Source organism: Mycteria americana, chromosome 11, assembly GCF_035582795.1.
Source record: "Mycteria americana isolate JAX WOST 10 ecotype Jacksonville Zoo and Gardens chromosome 11, USCA_MyAme_1.0, whole genome shotgun sequence".
Classification (NCBI taxonomy): Eukaryota; Metazoa; Chordata; class Aves; order Ciconiiformes; family Ciconiidae; genus Mycteria; species Mycteria americana.
Window position 1 is genome coordinate 11,960,186 of NC_134375.1, and position 23,597 is coordinate 11,983,782.

The following is a 23,597-nucleotide window of genomic DNA, read 5'->3' on the forward strand; positions in this document are numbered from 1 at the left end:
TGTATAGTAGTAGTGGCTTGTTCAAAACATAAGGAGCAAGTGGCTTTTATTTTGAGTTCTACCTCTCATCAGTTTGTGTAGTGTGCTGCAAATGTCTCTGTTCATTTTTGACTTAAGCAAATGAAAGTCTCCCCATTTTACAAGCATACAGAATCAGTGGAGATTAGTGTACTGTACTTAGACTAGCCGTGAAAGCACATAAACAATATTAGTTTCGAGGGGTTTTAAGTAACAAATTGTATATAGTGAATGACCTTACTTGTCATCTGGAACACAGTGAATGGTCCCTCGATTTCGTGTGAGATAATGAGCTTGTTAGTCTCCCAGAAAAAAATGGGAAGCATCCAAGCCAGCAGCATGCACTTAGTGCAGCAGGATAGTCCAGTGGAAATCTCCTATGTCAGGAACCTAGAACAAACCAGAATAAGCCAAATCTAACATAGCTGTCTGTGGGAAAAGTCTTTTACACATTGAAATGGAAATAACTTCTACATTTTCTGAATTTCAAGTGGAATAGCGTCTCTCAATTGTGACCTGTTCTAACTTTCCCCTCACCTCTCAGCATAGTTCTTGTCTATATTCTGTGTTCACTAACCACTAAAAGCCTTTCTAAGCAGAACATTGTCGTGATTTAGATTTAGGGTGCCAGACTGTTATCTGCGATGGCTGTTTTCCAGTACACACTGTGCATGCTGGGGATACTTTATTAAGGGATTCTTTACTTGAGTGAGTGCTGGGAGATCAAGGAGCTAGCTCTCTTGCTGCTGTTCTCTGAAGTTATTTTGCTTGCACTTGAAGACATCTTGGAGTTTGCACAGAATGGGGCCACATAGCAGTACAAAGATGGTCTTGCAGCATGTCTTAATCATGTAGGTGAAGTGGTTTTTGTGTGGTCAAACTTAGTTTGGAGGGAATTATAAAATCCACCTGAGAAAATGTAAAACTGATACTTCAACTCCTCCAGTATTGGCAGTGGGTGAAAAGCCAGAGCACTGCTGTTGTCAGAAATAAGCTTCTGGGCTGATTTTTCTCATGAGTGGAAAAAAAATCCACAGTTTAAGATGAACTCACAAAAAATGCTTCTTTAGTACATCTTGCAGCTACTATTTGGTGAACAAGGGCAGGACTAGGAAGCACCAGGGTTGGTTTTTTTTGTTTGGTTGTTTGAAAAATGTAAATGATCATTTGGCAAACAGTAGCCAAGTGTGTGGGAGATCAGTCAAATCACAATCCCTTTAAGGGGCCACTTTAATTGTGGTGACTTCTGGCTCAGATATTTTTTGTATACAGTGCGTAGTTCCTTATGACCTGCAGTTCTCTGTTTGCAAACTCACTTAGCTCAAAACAGAGCGGCCATGTAGCTGACTGTGCATCGAAAATTACGATGCAACTTCTGAAAGCATTTGTTTGATGTAATGAAAGAAATACAACTTTCTTTTTCATTTAAAAAAAAAACAACTTCTGTGATGTATTTTAGTAACTCTTTAAAGAATAATCCTACTTATAAGCTTGGTAATTGAATGCACAAGCACTTGTAATTATGCAATCAGACTATAATATGTCTGTTACAACATTATACTACAAAATAAACTTGCCAATATACAGTAAACTCTGTTCTTTAAATCTGGGATCAAAGTCTGGACAGCTCTGGCTCTTGACATATGGACAGCAAATGTCCTTCCACTTCAGTACCAGGTGGTGCACTTCTCCAGGTAATAGCATAAAACAATATTGTTTGATGGAACAAAGACTTGCTTGTTTTAATAAAATGTGACCTTAATTGCCGTGCTCTGATGAGTGTTTATTATGGGTAAGCACAATCAAAGCAGGTTTCCTTTATGTATAAGGAAGATACAAGCATGAGCAAATACTAACATTGCAGGCGTTCTCCTTTTTTTGATTATAAGAAATATGTGATATGGAGCTGTGAAATTGTCTGGCCAAAGTTAGATAATATTTGTACACTCTCACTTTACCAAGTATGTTAAATGCATGGATTATTCTAGAAAACCTATTGACTGGGGGGATTTGGCTTTTCAGGATGCCATACCTGAAGTCTGTGTAGTTCTGTGGAAGACAAAGCAATGAAGTTTTTTGGGGTTTGGTTGGGTTTTTTTTCAATACTCTCTAAGCAGCCAGTGCTCAATACAGGAATGAGTTTACATTTCTAGATCTGCAGATGTAAGGACTACTACATGTGCTAGTTTGTAAAACGAGAAAGTTTAAGCAAGTGATGTACGTAGGAGAAACACCACCGAAAGAAAAGGACTCTGGTCAGAAGGGCATGTATGGAACTCTTGTGTACAGCGTCAGAAGCAGGGTGTTGCTGGTAAGGACATCTAGCTCTTAACACCTTTCAAGAAATTGAAATCTCTTGTTCCAGTTTGTCTATAGGGACTTGGCTTCTTCCTTTCCGAGCTCCAAACTGAGATAAAGGGTCTTTGTTTTGGGTAACAGAGATAGTTCATGCTACAGGTAGACCAAGGAGCTGCAGCACCCTTCTACCTACCCAGAGAAAATCCTTCAACTTCATGTGCTAAGAAAATAGAGTCCAGGTGGCTTCTTCCTGCATGTGACATGTTTGAGGTTTCTTCAGTAAGGCTGGGGTAGAGAAAGGAATATAAAAATAAGACATTAGGCAGTACAGAGGAAGGACAGCTGCTTGCCCTAAGCTTTACCATAGTGGCTGAGCTGTGAACTTATTCGGAGCTGAGGTAAAGGGCTCCTGAAGTAACGGAATGCAAATATGGCCCTTTGCTGCTGGGATACCGGCAAATCATCTGGGGGACTTTGAAGTCCTCAGTCTGTAGTGCTAAGTAGGGGGCTTGCACAGGACACAAAAGCAAACCATTAGAGAAAGGAAACGCAATACTTGATTTGAACACCACATTGTCCTTGGGTAGACAAACCTGTGATACAAAAGTACAAAATTATATAAATGGTGATGGGGATGCTCATCAGTCTGGAATAAGAATGTCTTTTTCACTTAGTTTTGGTTGTTTTCAGATCAGCTCACATGGCTTTGCTGGGGACCTTGGTGATATGTGGTGCCTTTTATAGAGAAGCTGAGCTACATATGAATGAAAGCATAATCACTGCCTGCAATGTTCAATGTTACGGTTATAATTTTAACTCCGCAATAGCCTTCAAATGAGGAGAGTTTGTTAGCTAAACTTTTAACACTAGGAAGGAGAACTGAATTCACTGTGCCCTACGTTTGAGGATCTGTGGCTCTCTTTTAACATCCCTTAATTTAATTTGAGTGCAGTCATGAGCTGAGAAGGGTATCAGTCTAGTTGGTCTCTTGCATACAGTTACTTCTGCATTTGATTTTGTACATATGTAAGTAGCTGGATACAACTATAGGGAAATCTGATTATCCCAACTTTTTTTATCCTTTCTTTTGCTCTTGCTGGAGTTGGAGAAACAATCACTGCCTGTTTGACAACTGTCTATGAGCTATGTTTAATTCTCTTGCTGTTGATATTTCCCCGTCTTGCTCTTGATATTTCCCCGTCTTTGCTCTCTATTATGCAAATAGAGATTGTTTCTCCAACTAATGTCTAGCGATTTTCTGCTTTTCCAAGAACTTTGCCAGTTGTTTTATGATAAGCTCTTTACCTTCAGTGATTTTAAAGAATTATCTATCAAGAGAATAATGTTTTGTAATAGAACAGATTATTGGAGAATACTATATCAGATTTTTGCAGGTGGTAAAGCATTTCAGTGCTGTAATCCTGCTTCAGAGGCTGAGGGGGCACAATGTAACCTGGGTTTTTGTTACCAAATAACCTTTGTTGCTCAGTGTTTTGCCTGGCAGAAGATATTTGCAATTAATAAAAAGAGCTTATGCAATTACCATTTTCTTTGGTTCACCTGCTTCTTTCAGTATATGTTATCCCTGTATAATTGCTGAAACATACAATAGTCTTATGGCTGGACAATAAACCTTCTAATCCTAAATTAGCATGCTGCTCTTAGTTTATAAAAGTTACTTTGGAGCTAATAGCAAAGAATATTGCTCTCTATTTGCATAACAATTTTTAATGGGAAATCCTGCTCAACAGCTCCATTGTTGTCTGTTTTGTCTTGTTCTCATGTAGCTTTTTTTAGGTCAGTTTTATTCTGGCTGGCTCTACCCTGGCTTCCCTTAAAATGAGATTAACAGGCTGTTTGAGTTGATTGTGCTTGTTAGTGGCTTATTTTAGAGTGGGGCTTGGTACATCTACATGTAAGTTTTGTGAAGACAATTTCCAGAGACCTTGGAAATGGAGTAAGCATGTCCCACGGAGGAGTGCCCTGGCTCGGAAACCAGCGGACACTGCCTGTGGGTGTGGTTTTCCTTGAGTTATTTGTAGGGCATTAAATACAATAGTAGGGTTTGGTTTGGTGGGTTTTTTTGCCTATGATGTAAAATTTTGCAATAAATGTGAAACTGCTGAAGTTTCGGTATGTTAAGCTTTTGATATGAAGACTCTCAAAGCAGTCAAACTCAGTGGATGCAGTCAGTAGCTTGTGTAGTACTGCCATCAACTTTCAGGGTTTTCTTACAGTCCCCATGATTGATATTCAGTGTTACAAATGCTTGTCTTGTGTTGATTCTTCTAGAACTTCACCTCTGGTAATGCAGGAGCTGGGTGGGGGACAACTACATCCCTTGATACAGGGTAGGACAGTGTGGTGACCAGGTGTAACCAAACTGGTCAAATCAGTGAACACTGAGAAGAGCTGGAGAGGTGTAATTCCCTGTGAAATCCCCTCTTTAGGAACCTACTTCTTAAAGGGAAATTATTCCTGGATTCAGGAGATACTACAGAAGTGGAATTTTTCTTCGGTGACTGCATTTATATTGGTCAAGGTGTTCTTAAGGCTTTGCAGAAAGCACAGCACCCTTCAGATACTTCCAGGATAAATGGCGGGCTGCTGGACAGGAGGAGACAAAATAATTGGCAGAATTTCTTTTCAGCAGTTGTCTGTTTTTAACCTATTATGGTACTTTTTTATGATACTATTTTGTATCATTTACATACTCTGTAGCAATGAATTCTTTTTTCCTAACTGCTAAAAACTGGGCTGATTACTTTCTTGTAACCTATATTTATTGATAAAGGTAATGGTCTTAGCAGAAAATGCAGGGATTTGGAGAACATAATGGCTCTTTTTTTCTTCCTGTATTCCACAAATTCTTCTGATAAGGTTTTGTCTAGAAATAGAGACTTGATTTATACACCCTACCAACCAGTGAAGAAACAACAGCTTGTACCTCAAGTTAAGTGAAAAATTCTTTACTGGAGGCTTGTACATGATAAGAAAATGTTTTTGTTGCATGCTAGTGTAACATGTACAGAAATAGAAATACAAATCTGACAACTTTGAGAGGATTCTTAGTGGCAGGACTAAGAATACAGTTAAGTAATTCAATTAATTACTTAATTGAAGTAATTAATAATTTAATTACAGTTAAGTAATAAAACACAATTTATTTTCTTGATCTTGTTTGTCACTTCTATAAGACAGATATTCTTGTGGCTCCTTCCTAAAAGTAGTTTCTCAATGCACGTGGAGTGTAGAAAGCACGAAAGAATATTTGGTATCAACAGTGGAAACATGAAGTATAGCAGCAGTCTCTAAGCATTAGATGAGTGCAGTAGTAACTTTCACAGCTAAAAGGAATGAAGTGGGAAAATTGCTCACCTGTGTAATAAATATGCATCAAAGCAAGCAAAAGAGTGTGTTACCAAGGAAGCCCAGCTTTCTCCTTCAACTATTAGGCCATCCTTTGGAGTTGGAATTGAAAAAGAAGAGTGAAATAACCTCATTAAATCAATTTTAGGGCCAATTTCATAAGCACTTCAAATAAATCACATATATTACAATGCAAATGTACATGCAATTACAAAATTGTTGCTCATAAGTGCAGTGCTTTCTGCAGACCTCTTTAGCTGTCATGATCCCACATAATAACAAATTTAGTACATAGTGACTGGGAGATGATACAGAACATCTTGCTGCACAGTCACTAACTTGTGTGTCAGACTTGATTTTGGACTGGAAAGAGAATAAGCACCAAACACTGGGCATTACAGCCCCTCATTGTAACTGGCTGCCAAACAGTGTAACTGCATTTAGAAAAGTGGAAGTTCTCTGTATTCCTTTTGGAGGCTCATGGGTTTGCATGTGTTTGCTTCATAGCAGCGGAACGGATGAGAATCACCGATTTCGCTACATGTGTGAAAACTTCCTAATGTCTCATTAGGAAAAGGCTGAAACTACAGAAAGGTACCTGTTTTCAGAGATCAGTACTCTCTCGTATGATTGCCGCTGTACTTCTTACAGCATATTATCAGGAGCTTTACAGAAGCAAAGCACAAGGCACTCTTGGCCAGCAGGTAGCAACTCCAATGTTAAATATTTGCAGCAGTGGGGAGGGAGAACCATTACTCTCACCTGTCTGCAAGTATTTTACAACATAATTATTTCAAGCTTTCTGGTTCGGACAGAGGCAGCTGAAATTTGTTTACTTTAAATATTTATGGCTGCTCCTTACCCATCTCTCTATTAGAGCTTTTTACCTTTACCCTGTAATTGGCAATTATTCTTCCTTGAATACTACCCAGTGTCCTCTCCTCCACAGAAAGGACCCTCATCGGGGACAGACAGAGTGAAGAAGGGTGGATCCTATATGTGCCATAAGGTAATGTGAAAAGGCCTGTGGTATTTTCATATTGATCTGAAAGTACCTGACTTAACAATGAAATGATCTTCTGACAGAGTTTCCTGGCAGTCTGGATGCTTGTTAAGGGGTTTAATGCAATTTAAGGAAGAGCAATACCTAATGGTCTTTAGGAATTCTTTTTGGTTAGCTTGGAATTAAAACAAACTGCTTTACCCAGTATGATTTTTTAGATGTAGAAGTTAAAATTGATGTGTGCCTCTAATGCTATTTTCATTGTAGTGCCTGAGTGATACTTGGAAGAGTAGAAAGTATGGATGTGACTTTTTTTAGTTTTAGAATGACTCTTGATCCAGAAAGGGTATCAGGCGTTTGCAGAAAGATTGCTGGGAGACAAATGTTTCAGCTTAGTTGATAGCAGACTTGAAATTCTTTCTGAAAAGTCTGGTTACTGCTACAATGCAATAGCCGTTCATGACACAAATAATGTTTTAAACTCTGTTCACACCACACTGGAAAAAACGCTCATTGTAGATCTCCTTTTTCGTTAAAAGCTGTCCTGTTCTTTTTCTGTTTCAAAGCCTGCAGCTGGCAGATCATTCTCATAATTAGATTAAATTTTCTACAGTGAGATCCCATTTTCTACACTGATTTCCTTCTTGGGTAAAATCAATGTCAGATGTTAATTAGCAGTTTTGATTAAATTAACACTGGAATAGACTCTTCGTCAGTGATGAATAATGTGACCCATTTTAAAGGCTTGTGAAGATTCTAGTCTGTCCTAGTCTTTTTTGTAGGTGATAAAACTAGGCTGTGTATCAAGACAAAAAACCCCTCTGAACACTATTAGTACAAGGGCTCTCTGTTAGGTGTCTAAGAACCTATTCAGACTAAGCTACTGCTGTTCTACCTCTCCGAGTTGACAAAGGCTAAAGTTTGCACCTTTTTACATGTACGCTTAGCAGCTACTTTTATTTTCAAAATAGTTCAGCTTCTAAATCCTATCGGGTACTGTTCAGGTTTAGGGTGGACCTCTGCTGTGTGAGATAGCAGTGGCGTGCACCCTTCTTTGAGGGCAACAGCTGCCCTCTGGCTCTGCGCTGCTATCGAAGAGCTGCTGAAGCACTGTTGTTTCAATCTCCTCGGATGGAGATACTGTCAACTCATGGAGATAAACATCAGTGACCTGCTGCCTCTGCGGGGATGGCCTGGGTCACAGGGCTGTTCCCTTGATGACAGAGCCCGTCTAAGTTGTCACCACCCTCGTGGTCATACAAATTGAACTGTTTAGTAGCTGTGCCTGAACTCCTGCAGGGATCTGGGTATAAAGGAGAAAAAACTACCCTCTCCTTCCTGCTCTCCTCTGCCACCCTCCCCCCCCCCCCCCCAAAAAAAAAAAAAGGGGGGGGGGGGGAGGTGAGAGGAAGGAAAAAAAAAAAAAAAGAAAAAAAATGTGTTTGCTTTTTAACCCAGCCATGCAGCTGAAACAGCCTGAATGAAAGTGGTGGTTTTTTTGTCAGAGGCCAGGAGCCTGTAGCGGGAGGACAGGAACAAAAAGCCTGAGCTAGATCTTTTGAAGTAACAGCAAAATGGGGCAGAACTTGAATGGATTGTACTGGAGTTGGTACATAAATGCACAGTCTGCTACCCCAGCACTTTGAGTGAAATTACCACTGTGACTGTTCTCCTTCCATGCTATGATGGATAACTGCTTCCAGGCAGTCTAACTTAATGTAGCAAACTGCTTAAACTGGTTAGTTCTGCAGTTTGGAAACCACCGTTCCTAACGTCAGATAATTGAGAATCTGTAGCACCGTGAATAGCACAGGTTTTTCTTTTTTCAAGGAGTGTAGGTATATTAACATGCACTGAGACATGGCCAAATCCGTAAGGCTAGGCAGCGTACAAAATGTTACAGACAAGCATCTATACCCTGCTGTAAAGATGTCTGACCTTGTCCTGTTTAGATTCATTTGGTTGTGTATAAGTTAAACAGCCTTTCTCAAAATAAGCTGTGCAAAGCACCCTGCAGCAGTCCTTTTCTGAATCTTTTAAGATGACATTTTTTATCTAATTGGTCTATCACAGAAATAGCAAATCCTACAAGCACAAGACAAATGATGCTGGGAATGAAAGCGCAGAGATATTTCCCACCGACACACATCAGTGGCATCAAATGGCTGTATCTGGTGGGTGTGAGGACAAGTCCTGTGAAGTAATCTTGTGCTCCTTTCTCACTTAAAGAAATGAAATGGCAATGATGGCTCCTCCTTTTGTTTTTCTGAGGGGCAGCTGCCATGTGATTGCAGCCCATTCTGGAAGAGGACAGTGTTCAAAGTTGTGTACTAGGAGTATCTGAAATGCAATTGAATAATTTTATCAATGGCTTAATTTTAAATGTAAATGTTGTTATAGCCACTAGTCCAGATTATATCCCTAAAATGCTAGCCATATGGGAATAATGCTACCCACTGGGAAGGAGTTTGCCTCCAGTTATTCCTTTTTTTGTGTTGCATCTCATTCAGTGAAACGTTGACAGGTGCCAGTACCTGTCCATTTCCAGTTGTCCCTTACAATACCGATACACAGGTTAAGGCACTGCGATGCTTTCTCTTCCTCTGAGGAGAAGCAGAATGGTCATTTTGGCTTTTTCTGGGACCAGGATATATTATTAGTCAACACTTGCGTTATCAGATGCTTTGCCATTCAAACTACCTTTTGTGTCAGCTGCAACTAGTCTCTATACAGTGGGAGTTCCCTTATTTCTAACACAGTGATTTTGATCTGTATCAGTTCATTGATCGTTTCAACAGCATTTGAAATGTTTTGCTGTATTAATCTAACAAACTCTTGCCTAAGGAAACTCAAGCTGTGATATGCTCCCCCTCCCCCCCCCCCCCCCCCAGTCCTACTGCTACAGGTATCGCTGTGCGGCACGTAGTCAAAACACTCCTGACAGCTCCGCTTCAAATCTGGGATTCCGCTGCGCCGCAGACACCTTGCCGGAGCTACCGTGACCAAGTGGGCTGTCGCACCGAGACATGAAGGGCTGAATTTCACCCAAGGAAGAAGAGATGTGTGGAGTGCTACTTGCTGGTGACACGGAATAGAAAAATCTAGTGTTTAAACTTCCTGCTGGTGGAAAAAAATCCAACGCTACTCAACATTGCTTGAAGAACCTTCCTGTATTTACCTTTGGGGAAGCTGGCCTGGACTTTTATTCTGACCAAACTTTTTATCAGTGGATTGTGCTGGTTTTAGCGAGAGTATTCTGGAGTTAACTAGCACAAAACTGAGCAGAAACATGCTGATTGTTTTAAAAGGTTAATTAATAGCTTGTTTAGAAAAGATCTTTATTAAATAGTTTTATTTATGCGTAGTTTGGATTTCTACACTCAAATCCAATAAACAAGGACTATAAACTTGTGGACAGCTTCAAAAGAAATTTGAAGCAGTTAAGAAATTCTACACAGCTTTAAAATAAAATTGAAGGAGTTAAGAAGAGGCGAGGGCTGAAAGACAGCCAGCAATTGACACAGGCAGCTAGTGCAGCCCTTGTATTACATTCCTGTTGCAGTGAAAATCAGGTCCAGAAATGTGCTTTTTCCAGTGAGATACTTGCTGCTCTTTAGAAAAGTGCCTTCTGCAATTGAGGGATGATAATCCTCAGGGTGATGATGATTAGAAATGATGTACGTATTTGAATAAAATTTCAAGCATTTCTTTATGCTGAAGACTTTTATTGATGGAAAAACACTGGCAATTTCCTTTGAATTTCTCTTAGACATGGTGTAGGCTTATTTTGGGGACTTGCAAATTGCAGAAATAGCATCATTAGAAACTTAAGCTAACAAATGATTCCACTTGAATCAAAGATCATTAAAGTGAAAAGACAGCAGATGTAACTGTGAGCCTTAAGGCCTAATAAGGTAAATTTTGAAACTGTTGTCTCTGTTTTTTAAAAAAAAAAAAAATCCCACTTAAAAGGAGAGGAATTTTAGCAAGCAGGAAGAGAAATGGGAGTAATGACAGCTACCTCATTTTGGGATCTGAATGTTTTAGGCCTTTCACAAAGTGTTTTGCACTGTCAGTCACTCTAGGACACGGTATCTGGTAATATTTCTGTGCCAGGCAATTGCTTGCTCCAAGTGGAGACTGAACAAGAAATCGCCTGTGCAGTAAGCTCTGCACCAGAATGGCTGTCCTTTCCAATGTGTCGCAGTCAGCTGTGTTGCTGCTCTGTAACAGGTCTCTTAACTGCCTGCGTGTAAAACAGGGATTGAACTTGGCTGTCTTGTCAGCTGCTTTGAGACCTAACAGTGAACAATGTGGTGACTTTGAGACCTAACAGTGAACAATGTGGTGGATTAACAAAAATTTTTGCATTGATGCCACTCTTTCCCAGCATTGTCTTTTCTGTAGTAAGTGGGGTTTGGGTTTAACACAACCTGGAGTTAATACAAATCTGTCACTTGCCAGCTCGTGCTCCACTCAGCGTTTCATGTTGAAAGGAAGACGTTGGAGAATGTCTGAGGAGCCCTTTGACAAACACCAGCCTCCAGTGAGGGGTAAAAGTAATTCTAGCAAGCAGAAAAAAACGATTCCAGAATACACCACTATGACTTGGCACTCACATAAGCATGATAAAAGCTGTGGTAAATATTTTGTGTAGTAAAGACTGCCTTACCAGCATTAATTGTTTAATTAAAATCTATGCATTAAAATCATCTATCTTACTAACAGTAATAGGGAAAGACCCTTTCTACCTTTATTTCTATCTTTCTGCCACAAGAAGGAATATACTTTTATAAAAGATTTTGCCTAGAGCTGGTTTTGTTTTTTATTCTGGAAAAAATCCTTGATAAAAATACACATACAATTCCATATATTGGAAAATTCTTAGGACTTTATTTAAAGAAACAGCTTCATGATGCCACACCATCAGGTATATGTCAGTCAATACCCATTGTGCTGTAGGTGGCTTGTGGAGGAAAGTCTTCCTGGTCTGCGGAGATGGTGGAATGTCCCCCATTCATGCTGCTTTTGTTTGGATTTTGTTTGTTTTGTTGGTATTTTGTTGGTGTTTTGCTTCGTTGGTATTTTACTACAAGATCTTTCATTAAACATCCTTGAATTCATCCGATCAGATTTCAATGGGAAAGTAAACCTCCAAGCCTAAGTTGAGTACTGAACACTGAAATATCGATAATCATTACTGCACTTTGAGAGTAGAAAGGAGGGAGGATTATACAGAGCTCAGTCTTTTGAGCTGTTTGATTGGATTCGTTGTGAAAGAGCACATTAAACTGTGTAGACCGGGACTCGGAAGCTGAAAGGAACCTGAAGGAAAAAGTGAGCAGGAATGCAGCAGGCAGAAACAAGGGTCTATTTCCTTTTTTAGGCCCTTGTAAGAGGTTTTTTTTCTTTTTAGTAGGATTTTGCTCCACACCCCCAGGCAGCTGTAGTGCTAAGGCATAGTGGAGTATAAAGCACATGCTATATGGAAAAAGGCCATTAACAATTGCCATGATGGTTTAGAACTCAATTACAACATATTATTTCATGTTCTTGCAAGGCCTTTAATGTGGCTGGCTGTTTTCAACAGTACAACGCTCTCTTTTTGTTCCATGCTGTGGAAGTGTGTTCTAAGCAAGTGATTGATACTCAGTTCACTTGCTAGAAGCAGCATCAGCTAGCTGGGACTGAAAGGGTAGGATTGCACAGAGACAGAAGGCTCAGCTGTGTTCTCTGGTTTACGGCTGGTGATGCAAGGATGAGATACTGCTGATGATGTTTGGGGGTTTGTGTTTTGGGTTTATTTTTTTTGAATCTACACTTCCTTAACTACTCAAAATCATGCCAAGTACATATTCATAACAGGAAGCTAGCAAACAGTCCTGTCATCTTGAAAACCCATCTAATCTTGAGGAATGGGAATACAGACGGTATAAAACTCGTCCTGAAACTTCTTCCAGGAGGGAAAGAGGAAGTAGATTGGATCATCCACTCCCAGCCCTCCAGTCCTGCAGGCTGAAGGCAGCTGGCGCAATGCCCTTTGGGGGAAGAAAACCAGGTAAGCCTCTAAATAGCACAAGAGACCCTGCAACCTAAGCTGAACTGTGGTATCTAGTGCAGTGTGCATTCCGAGTTACGGGATCTGGAGAACTTATCTTCTGTAGAAGGAGGCACCTTTCATCAGGCAAGGAATAAAGTTAATGGCCACTCAGCTTGTAAATTACTTTTGACAAGCAGCTGAAATCCTTCAGAAGCTTTCTGTGTTGACAGAAGTGACACTTAATCATTCACCCTAAGAAAAATCACGTGGTAATCTTTACCTTAAACCAAAACCACAGCTGTATGTACATCTCAACAGCAGTTCTCCATAATGGAAGCATGAAGGTATACATTAAATGGGGAGAAGCTAACACTGAAGTTTATCTAGGAAGTATAGGTGCCCACAAAGTAGGATTTTCTTTGGCAAATAGCAAAATAAGATCAGCAAAATGTCCTTTATCCCTTGTCAGTATCAGGTTAACCTTTCAGGTCCAAATCAAAGTTGTCTTTTTTTATTGAAAAAAAAAAAGTTGCCGATGGCCTGCAGAACAGCAGATTCCCCCCTGCCCCCCAAGATGCGCTACCTTGTGCGTGTATGTTTTGTCAAAGGTTATGAACACAGTTAAAGATCAAACTGTACAGAGCAAATAACCCAGGGGTTTGTGCTACTGATGGAGCACTGTGGCACGACTGTAAAAAGCAGCATTGCAGTTTCTGTGTCTTGTATATCAAAGATTGGGGGAAATTCAAAACAAGCCTGTTTGAAGCCCCCTTAATTTGATCATTCTAGAAAGGAAGTGAAGTAGCGAGCAGTTGCAGAATGTACCCCATCTGGTAAGCTCTCTGGTGTATCCCTGGTGTAAGGAGACACTCAGTAAAGCAGTGTGCACATGTTAGATCTGTACAAGAATGATGAAAAGAGGCAATGACCTTCTCCCTCTGCTGGGAAAGGACAGGCCTTGCTTAATACTGTTTGGCTCTGCAGGACTAGTGAAAACAAACCAGTTAGTAGCTGAAAGGAATGCTCATGTATCTGCCAGCTGTTCAACAACATAAACCCACAAATTTGTTGTTGTTCAGATGTACTTTTCTATTTCCTACTTTAATCCATTTCAGAAGTCAGGATAGCAGCGTCACACTGCTTTAGACTATAGAGTCTGAAATGGCTTCCTGGGTGTGTAATAATAGTGCGGGAAAGTAACATGGATGCACTGCTTGCTATTATTGCAGAAATCTTATTAATGAGCCTTGAGATAGATGCAATTTAAAACGGTAAGATGATTGTACTTCTCAGAGCCTGCAGGACTGTGCCGTTTACATAGAAGCTAAATGGTAATGAAACTGAACTAGTCACTTAAAACCAGATTTTAGTAGACAGCTAGATGTCACTGGAGATGGAAAATGGGGGGATGAAGCGTTCAGGTTAATCTTTCTGGGCAAGTTTTTTTACATCAATAATAATTAGTTATTTATGTTTTGTGGAACAAAAAAATTCATTGCAAGTTAATTTTAAAAAGTGAATTATTTTAATGGGATTTAAGAAACCTAATGCCCTTTTTGCAAATGTCAACATTCCTTGGTGTCATTTGCTTGTGTAATTTTCAGTGACATTTCTTGTTGTCATCACATGTCCTTTCTGTGTACCAATGTTCAAGTTCATTCTTTCTGAAACATACAGATTGAGAGAGGTGCTTTATCATACAGCAAGCTGTCAGAAGAAATCAAGAAAAAAAGCACCAGGCCTGGCTTAGTAACCGATTTTGGAACACCCTGAAGCTCCAGTGCTCCCTCATATCATACCATACACCTTGAAAACAGTCTCTAGGATGTTGCATGAAGTTATTCTCAAAATCTTGTCTTCTACCTGTTACGCAGAACCACATGTGCTTCCTTGGTGGAATACATAATCAGAGTTTTATTTAATTGCAATTTAACTACTAGAGAAAATGATATGTTAGGTATGCTTAGGGACTGAAAAGCTACGGAGAGCTCCCTGAACAAGTGTCTGGTGTGGAAAAGAGGGAGCTGTCCCAAGGTAAGAAGGAAGCACATGTGCTGGAACCACAGTAGCAAGGTTTTCTCAATCTCTTATCTTCCTCTAAAGATTTTTGTTCTCTGTTAGTTATTGGTAAATTATGGAATCTTCCAGAATAATCGTATGAAAGTTCTTCTCCAGCAGAAATATCAGTAGCTGCAAAAAGTGCCAGTTTAGGCACCATTGAGTCAACTCGAACTGGCACCATAAATAAATTTGGTTCACAAGAATGATTCAGGAATCTGCCTATGTTACCAATGTATGTAGGGTCGACAAATGTCTCCATTATCTGACCACTATGGAGGTGCTCCCTCACCGCTATAATATAGTTCAAATCCTTTGATGTCTGGGCCTGAATTCTTCTACGTGCCTCGTTAAAGCCTAAAACTTCACCAGCATATTCACAAACAAATCTTCCTTTAGCTATGAATTCCAGAGTGCGAAGACCCCACCCTTTCTTCTCAGTCTTGAATACCTCAAGTCTGAATTGCAAACCCCTCTGAACAACCCTGTTTTGACAGGATTCACCACACTGGCACATGGCATTGCATTCAAAAACAGGCCTGGCGTACTCCTCCTCTTCGTCTGTAGGCCTGAGGCACAAACTGTTGTAATTTTCACCATGGCAAAGACACGAGCACACGTGAACCACACAGGAGCTGGTAAGACAAGAACATCCTGGAAAGGTGATTTCAGTGGGGTCGATGTCGCCATCTGCTCCAGCCACGTTGTCTGGGCTATACTGCGAAGAGAACAACAGTCAAATCCTTGTCACATTCAACGTTTCTTTCCACAGAGGCTATTGAATTTTTAAGAAGTTCGTGTCTGGCAACAACTGATCTCTGAATGTGGGGAACTGAAATCACGAACACTTCTTTTTTCCTGTAAACTTCTTCTAACTACGAGTCTAACTTTTCTAAAATGTTTTAAAGAATGCAAAACAGATATTCCACATAGACTGAGAAAGAATCAATAGTCTTTTAGTGACTGAATTTCTCAAAATAGTGTACTAGCCAGAAAAAAAAAAATTCTTAGCAGGAAAAACATGTCAGCTAATTGGATCTAGTTTACTAGAGAAGATTTTTATTTATAGAAATAGCAAAGTATCTTTAAAGTAATTTTTCCCCCCTTCAAAATGCTGGATAAATGACTTATAAGGTCAGTTGATAGCTATTTTAAGTTACAGAATTTCAAATGCCCGTTTTTGTTAAAAATGAAGATACTTTCAATTTATCTCTTCAAAATGTTGTATTCAAATCTGCTCCTCCTAATTCTGTTACAAAGTGGTGATGGTGTTGCACTAGCACACCTCTACATATTTAGAAAAGAAGCTGGGCTAACTATTGTCAGTGTAAAACATGAGAGAGTATTTGCTTCACCCTAAATTCTGTCTGTGGGAACAGATGTGGTTCCGTTCAAACAACCCAAGTTGAAAATCAGGTTCTCAAAATTACACTAATGCCCCCAGCAGGTGAATGATTACAGCACTATGAACTGTTGCAAAATAAAAGGCTATAGAAACCTTGCTGGATTTGAAAATCAAAATGTAAAGACAGCTACATGTATATTTTTACTTTCTTCTCAGCATTCAGCTCGCAAAGCTTTATTTAGAAACCTGGAGTATGTGCTATTGCTAAATATTACATTTCACAGTAGCTTAAGTCTGGTAGCTTCTGGGTGTTGGGAAACATGCCAGTTCATTCAGAAGTTTCTTTTTTCATAAACATCAGCTTTCTCAGCCATTTGGCTTTACTCAAAACCAAGTTTAATAGTCCCTTATCTGTTACCATCTTCTCCCATTCACTGTGCACAAGCATTCCTATTTCTGTAAAATATCGGCACACCATGCAATTTAGGAAGATTAGGGTCTATTTGGATTACATCTTTAGTTTTTTCCCCAGGCTTACTAGAAGCTTCTTCATTCTGTTTTCGAAAGACTCTGTAGTAGCACTGAAGCAAACCCCTAGGCAGTAAGGTGTACTTCCAGGAAACGCGTCTGGAACTTACTACCAGCAATACAGAAGACAGCAGAAACTGGGCTATGCCTGAGAGACTACGAAAAACGCTTAAAGTATCGTCCTACGCTGGTAGATTGTACCTTTTCTTGTACACCGCTTCAGACGGCTGTGCAGCGGGAAGCGTCTCCCAAGCCTGTCAGATTTTTACCCCCGGCCTAGTTGCAGCCTACGGTCGACGCTAATGCCCTGTAGCGCAAGAGCTTTATTCCTTCTAAAAAGTGACGTCTTAACTGCGCGATTAAAATCTACAAAGTGCCACATATGGGGAGGAAAACTGTATGTACACGTAACTGAAGTACACGGCGAAGAGCGAGCACGTAACGAGACCAGTACCGAAGGGCTGCTCGCGGAGGCGTTACCGAGTCCCACAACCCCTCCTGCTGAGCGTTACCCCGAGAGGGCAGGGGCTGGCGGTGTCCGGGGCAGGCTGTCTGAGGGGACGGCGCCAGCAAACGGGCTCCCTGAGGCGCCCCGGCCGCTTCTCCCGCCCCTCCCCGGTCCCCCGGGCGCGGTCCTCCCCCCGGTCCGGTTCCCGAGACGGCCGCGGCCCCCATGCCCGCCCCTACCTGGAAGTCCGGCGGGGCCTCCCCAGGCGGCCACACCGCTACCGCAACGGGCTCCCACCCGCCGCTCAGGTCCGCCCCGGCCGCCATCGCCCCGGCCCCGCCCCCTGGCCCTGGGGGGATTGGCTATCCGGGCCGAAGCCTCTCTTTGGTTGGGCAGAGGGAGTGACGCACCGCGTGGGGGCGCGCAGACGCTGTGGTCGCTTAGAGCCGCGGCGCAGGAGCGGGAGCTCGCCTGGCGCGGGTGGAGAGCCGCCATCTTGTGGCGCTCCTTCCCTCAGCGAGGCTGGTGTGGTGCCGGGCTGCTCGCTGCGGAGGGGCTGGGCGGCGAGGGGAGCTCTGTGTCGCCATGCGCCCGTGGGATGAGGCTGCCCTTGGCCCGGGGCTGGGGGAAGGCGGTGTGGCTGCCACCGTGGGTCGCTCCCTGTGATGGGGCTGCCCCTCCAGAAACCGGTGCGGCTTTGTGTGATGTGTGTGAAACTACTCAAACCCGATTAATTTTAAATGTTAATTACAAGCTACTGAGTTATTTTAATTCTTCATGTGACTGTAAATCCTTGCTTATTTTGAAGGTGTTAAGAGTTTGGCTGTTTGGCTTTTTTTTTTTTAATTCTTCCTGGCTGGTTTACACTGTTAATTAATTTTTTATATTTTGGGTTTTTTTTTAAATAAGCTAATGTGTTTTGTAATGTGGGTGGGAAGTCTTGTATTCAGATCTTACAAGGTCTAGAAATTCTGGCAGGTGTAGCTGGTCAGTGGAGACAGTGGCTGCCTCCTGTCTGGGGATGGAAAAAGATTTGGCAGGTTTTGTACCTACAGGAATCCAGCACAAGGCCCTAATCTTCCCCTTGGCTACTTTGTCAGGTGATAATTCAGTCAAATTAGTTTTCTGGATGAAGTGAGATGGGGACCCATGGAACCAACCTCTGGCTTGATCTGGGAGGCCTTGCCAGTACTACATATGATGTTCTACTAAAGCAATCATGACCAAGTTGCTTCTGTGCAGCGTGATAAGAGTAGAGCAGTCACAATTGGTCTCGCCTTGTCTTTTCTCTGTGGATAGCAAATGAGCTGTGGCTGGGAAAAAGGAGTCGGACTTGTGGTGTTCAGATGCTGGTGGTTCCACTGGCTTTTGTATTTGCCCCTTGGGTCAGTTGATGTGGGGCCTAAGGTTGAGGAAGTGCTTACCATCTTTTCGCCTCCTTTTTCCTTTGCGTGGACCATGTGTTTTCCTTTTGAAATCACTTATCACATCCAGAAATGAGCTACTCAAACTTAAGAGACAGAAATCCCTGGAGCATGCTTTGTGCCCCTCCAACAAGGTATTATTTGTGTATCTCTTTCCATGCAGTGGTTACTGATGTGACTTTTCTGATCCCTCTTTCTGCAACATCCAGGAAATGGAAAGAGTCTTCACGTATTGTGTCCCCTTCTTCCTGCCTGTCAAGAAGAGCTGAGCAACCTCAGGAGAGGTACAGGTGAGACTGGATGGTGAAGTCCACGTTTGTGGGTTGGGCAGTTAATGGGGATAGCAGAATTGATAGGAAGATAACGAACGGGGTTGTTTAGGATTGCCCTCGGCCTGCAAGAGAAGGGAAGGTATGGAAGAGGAACTTCTGGGAGGTTAGTGCTTCCCAGTATCTGGCCGGTATAATTTTGGGGAGGACTTTGATCAGTTTAAACCTTGGATCAGTGTATGCTGCTGTGAATGTAAAGGAAACATACTTGTAGCATCAGCACTTCATAACTGAATGGAATGAAAATGGGGGAAGGCTTTAAGTATGCACAGCCTGTCACTCTCGGTTTGTTGACCCAAGCAGGAGTACAGCTGCTTCCTGTGGATGCCTCTGAGCCTGCTTCTTGGGGTTGATGCTTTCATCCTGTGAACACTTGTCATTGTGGGGAAGGCAGTAGATCAGTTTTATGAGATAGATGCTGAAATGTTGAGTGCTTGCAGATATTATAATACACTTTGTTTTTATAGTTTAGGGTTTTCTGTTATTACCAAATTGACCTTTACATCAAGACATACATAATTTGGCTGCTAATCCTTAGCGCCAGATGGAATACTTTTCAATTTTTAAATGACAGAAGTAATGAGTCATTACTCTGTAGTAGAAGAAACAGATTGCCTACATGTACAGGAGACAGGGTTTTAGAAGTCAGCAAAAGGTCATGGAAAATCCAGTGTTTTCCTCCTCCTCCTCCTTCTCCCACCCAGGGTGTCTATTGTATTGAACTATGAATGGATTGAACTGTTGACATGTCCAGGTTGGGTGAAAATTGATGCAAGCTCATTTTAATTTGTTATATAAAACTGTTGTTGAAAGAAAGCTTAAAATGGAGCTGAAAGAATGAACTGTATGTGAACTTTGTGATGCTGAACTAAGGCACCTGGCGCAGCTGTGAATTTGTTTTGCAATGCACTATGCTGTCTCTAGGATGAGAGTATATGAATTATTTTGCTTTGATACATTGCATGCCTATAGCTGTTAGTTTTTCTACCTATATAAATAATACTTTCTGCTTATTAATCATTTTTATGACTATTCTCTGCAGTTTCTCGGATTTCTTAATATCCATCTGATAATTCGAGTTTGGAAGGTTAACTGTCTGGAACAGTTTGTTCATTTGAGAGCTGTCTTCATCTCACTTCACTGAATTTTTGTGGCTAATACTGTACGTTGTAACAAGGTGGTGGAGCTCAGGGGTATGTGTGAACCTGTGACTCATCAGACTGCAAGTAAGGGAGCTGTACTCAGGAAACTGGGCATAATCCTAGTCTATAAGAAATTAGATATAAAGCTTCTTGTTTTTTCTGGTAGGCAGAAGGCCCTGGAATCAAGGAAGCTTTTTCTAAGAGATTTCTTCCTAATGTCAGTGTGGTAGAAGCTAAGAAATCTCAAGTGATTAATACATAATACAGTGATTTCATGTATTCATAGTGTCATCATCGGTACTGTTGGTTGGAAGGGAACTCTTGTGATCTGGTGCAACCCTTTCTTCAACTGGGAGTATTGCCAATACTTGATCAGGTCAGCTGTGGCTTTCTTGAGCTGACTTCTGGAAAACTCACAAGGCCTGAGATTTCCCAGCCTCTCTGGGTACCCATGTCAGGGCTGTACCAGCCTCCCAGTGAGAGTCTTTTCAAAATGTCAAACCTTAACTTCCCTAGCTACAGTTTTTTGCCTTAATGCCTTATTTATCATTACTGAGAGGAGTTTGACTTTGTCATCTTCATAATTACTCTTCATAGCATTTCTTTAGATTACCCCGTAGTGTCCTCCTTGCTGGAATAAACAAGTATATGTCCCTCAGACTTTTCTTACTCGTCATATGCTTAGGCTCCTGACCATCTTGGTAGCCCTATGCTGGATCATCTCCAATTTTTCTATGTATCTTTTGAGCTGGAGGGCCCACAACTGGCCACAGCTTGCATTGCTATCTCATCATGCCGAGTAGAGAGCATTAATAACTTCCCTGGATCTGTGTTCTTCCTTGTGTAGCCTGGCATGAGGTTTGCCTTATTTGCAAAGAGAGTGCACTTTGGGCTTACTTGCAGCTTGGCTTCCATTGTAACCCCTGAGGTGGTTTTCAGTGGGATTGCCACTCAGTTCCCAGTCCACTGGTGTATGGGGATACTCTGCCCCAGGAATACTCTTGCACTGGTATTCTGTTTATCTGGACCATTGGAGTATTTTCTGTCTCAAGCTTGCCTTAAGTTACACCAGCAAGTTAATAGGCCATGCAACATGGCCGCTTTAAATTCCATAGCATAAAAAGTAGTTTGCTGCCTGCACCAGAAAGATGGGATCAGAAGAAGGCCTTTTGCTAAAAGAGCCTGTTTGAAGGCTCCCTTCGGCTTCCTAGTTTCCTACGGAACAGATCTCTGCAAGAATAAGGTATTTCTTTTAAGTATTTTATTTTACATTGCACATGGTTTCTGGCTGACTTTGTTCTGAATAGGCTATTCAGGTAGTTCTCGGATACTTAAACTTGCTATTTTACTTTAAAAAGTACATCTCCTGTGTGATACACTGGAGATATTTCCTGCAGGAGACCTAAAGTGGTTCTTAAATTGTGACATTGAGTGCAGACAGTCCAAAGGGACTTTAGTCTGTCATTCCCAGGTTGAGAGTTTGTTAATTGCCTTATCCATACTCTCTTTAGGTTGCGTCTTTTTCCTTCTGTAGTTAATCTTAGATTTTTTTTTTTTTTTTTATTCCCTTGCTTACAGACTCTTCTCTTTGTGCTGCTCTTCTTATGTCAGGTTTAAATTTTCCTTTGATTTGACCTTCATTTCTGGGTAATCATCTCCATCAGGTTACTGGGCATGTACTCTCTATCCTTCTGCCAGTCTATTGTGTGTCTATTAGAATATTGATTTGCAGAGAGTGAAGTATAAAAAATCAATATCCCATTAAGTGGAGTAGAGTGACAATGTTCTAAGGCTAGTCAAGTTCAAAGACTAGTGTCTAGACAGTAAGGTGGTGTGTTTTTCCCCACTTGGTCTTGGCTAGGCAGATAAGATAAAACATGCACATCCTGTTAGGGTTTTGTTCACATGCATTCATGGCTGGAAGACTCATTACAAACAACCAAATTTTAAAAAGTAATGCACAAAGGTACTTTTGATTTATTAGGACACTTGCAGATTATTCTTTCTTAGTAGTAAAACAGTAGAATATGAATGTTCTACGGTGCATTTAAGCAGGATATGTAGGCATGAACAATCTGATACTGCATACCGGTGTCTGCTGTTAAGTGCTCAGAGAATTGTTTACACCTGGAAAAACCAGGTGTAAAGATTTTGTTGTTGTTGTTAGTATGAGATGCCTACCACATACAGGTGATTAATGCAGCTCCCCTGCCTGCCCCTTTGTTCTCTGCACAGTAGTCTGCCATTTGAAGATGGGGAGTCAAAACATACATATTCTTCTATTTCCTACTTTTGAACCATTCTCAGACCCATCCACGGTTATTTTAAGATATGCTACTTGTACTTCAGTACTATTCATAAACGTCTGACTGACCACAGGTATGATTCCCATCCATGCACTCCATTGCTGTTACTGTCTTTTAAAAAAATAATAAATACATTAATACTCTCTACTAATTGCTTAGCTAGGAAATTTAAGTTTTGTTCATTTACAGCTCAATTCGTTTATGCTTTATAGCTTGTAAAGTACATTAAAATACTTTATGGGCTGAGAATTTGAAATGATGAGAGATTGCAGTCTTTGCAGCAAGACTGCTGTGGCGTTGTGCAGTGGAGTTTGGCTGGCATGGTGCCTGCTTTTTCCAAGGCCGAGCTCATTATCTGTGAGTCACGCCTGGCCCTCACTAAGTTTGGAAGCAGGACTTCTGAGGGTCATTCCTGAGCTCGGGGCTCCTGCCTTGTGAAACTGCCTCCTGCTGTGTGCTAATGAGCTGGCTAAATCTTCCATAAGTAAATGGATGCTGGAATGAAATGTCTGGTAATTGTGTTTGTAAATCCAAAGAAGGAGAAGTTGAAGATCAGTTTATTTAAGTATGCCTTAGCTGTGCAGAGAAGACTGACCTTGGAAAATGCTGTGTTTGAATAACATAGTTTATCAAAATATCTCCAAGTGCTTTGCAGAGATAGATGAACTTTGTTTCCTTTCTTGTACAGATAAGAAAACTGACGCAGAAATGCATGAAATGAGTTAACCAGTGGTTGAGCTATTATTCTTGGTTATCACAAGGCTCTGCATTTCATCTCTTATCATATGCTGCTCTTGCAGCACCGATCAGGTAATATGAATCATAAATCTCTTTGCCAATACACAAACACTCACAAAGTCTTGACTTTTGTATGCGTAAAAAAATTACATGACTTAACATTTTGTCATGTCCTCAGATGTAAAGAAAACAAGTTTAGAACAATGGGAACAATTCATATCTCACCATGCAAATTGCTTCCTGATTAATAGCAATGTATTTCAGTGAAAATTAGTCTCAGGATGTGTTTCAGTTAAATTCACATCTGTAAAGTATTTTGGCCTGACAGCAGTAGGTGAGCTACTTGGAAAGACTAGATGGACTTGGAAGGATCTAGATGGACTCATCTACTGGCTAAAATTGTAATAATGTTTTGCAGGGAATCTGTCCTGAGTGTGTTATTCTGCTTTGTTAATAGAGAATGCTATATAACAGCATTCCAGTTAAATAGATTTCTGTGTAACAATATTTCTTCAAAAGGAACTCATTACTAAGTGAGACATAGAACTGCC

At 41.0% G+C, this 23,597-nt stretch overlaps 2 protein-coding genes across 3 annotated transcripts in view; one reads left to right on the forward strand and one right to left on the reverse strand.

The window, feature by feature from the left end:
* The window catches only part of SUMF1 (sulfatase modifying factor 1), a 38,620-nt gene extending 27,619 nt beyond the window's left edge, over nucleotides 1-11,001 (forward strand). The window contains exons 8-9 of one of the 2 annotated variants that reach the window (XM_075513996.1): nucleotides 6,635-6,694; nucleotides 9,580-11,001. In XM_075513996.1, coding sequence (XP_075370111.1) covers nucleotides 6,635-6,694; nucleotides 9,580-9,690 — 171 coding nt within the window. In that variant the 3' untranslated portion in view covers nucleotides 9,691-11,001. The remainder of the gene's footprint in view (nucleotides 1-6,634; nucleotides 6,695-9,579) is intronic. The other variant, XM_075513997.1, reaches the window with a different exon arrangement.
* Nucleotides 11,002-11,775: 774 nt separating this feature from the next.
* Nucleotides 11,776-17,433, reverse strand: LOC142415539 (histone-lysine N-methyltransferase SETMAR). The gene is made up of 2 exons (XM_075513977.1): nucleotides 17,347-17,433; nucleotides 11,776-15,504 (listed from the first exon to the last, which is right to left on the reverse strand). Exons 1-2 carry the CDS (start codon nucleotides 17,431-17,433, stop codon nucleotides 14,707-14,709), a joined length of 885 nt encoding a protein of 294 aa, XP_075370092.1. The 3' UTR covers nucleotides 11,776-14,706.
* Between the last annotated feature and the right edge of the window lie 6,164 nt (nucleotides 17,434-23,597).

What these genes read in the sequence shown, in the direction of transcription:
- LOC142415539 (XM_075513977.1), bottom strand. Translation starts at nt 17,433, where the DNA reads ATGGCGGCCGGGGCGGACCTGAGCGGCGGGTGGGAGCCCGTTGCGGTA. An exon ending in AGGCCCCGCCGGACTTCCAG is followed by an intron (nt 15,505 to 17,346) that starts GTAGGGGCGGGC and finishes TTCTCTTCGCAG; the next exon opens with TATAGCCCAGACAACGTGGC.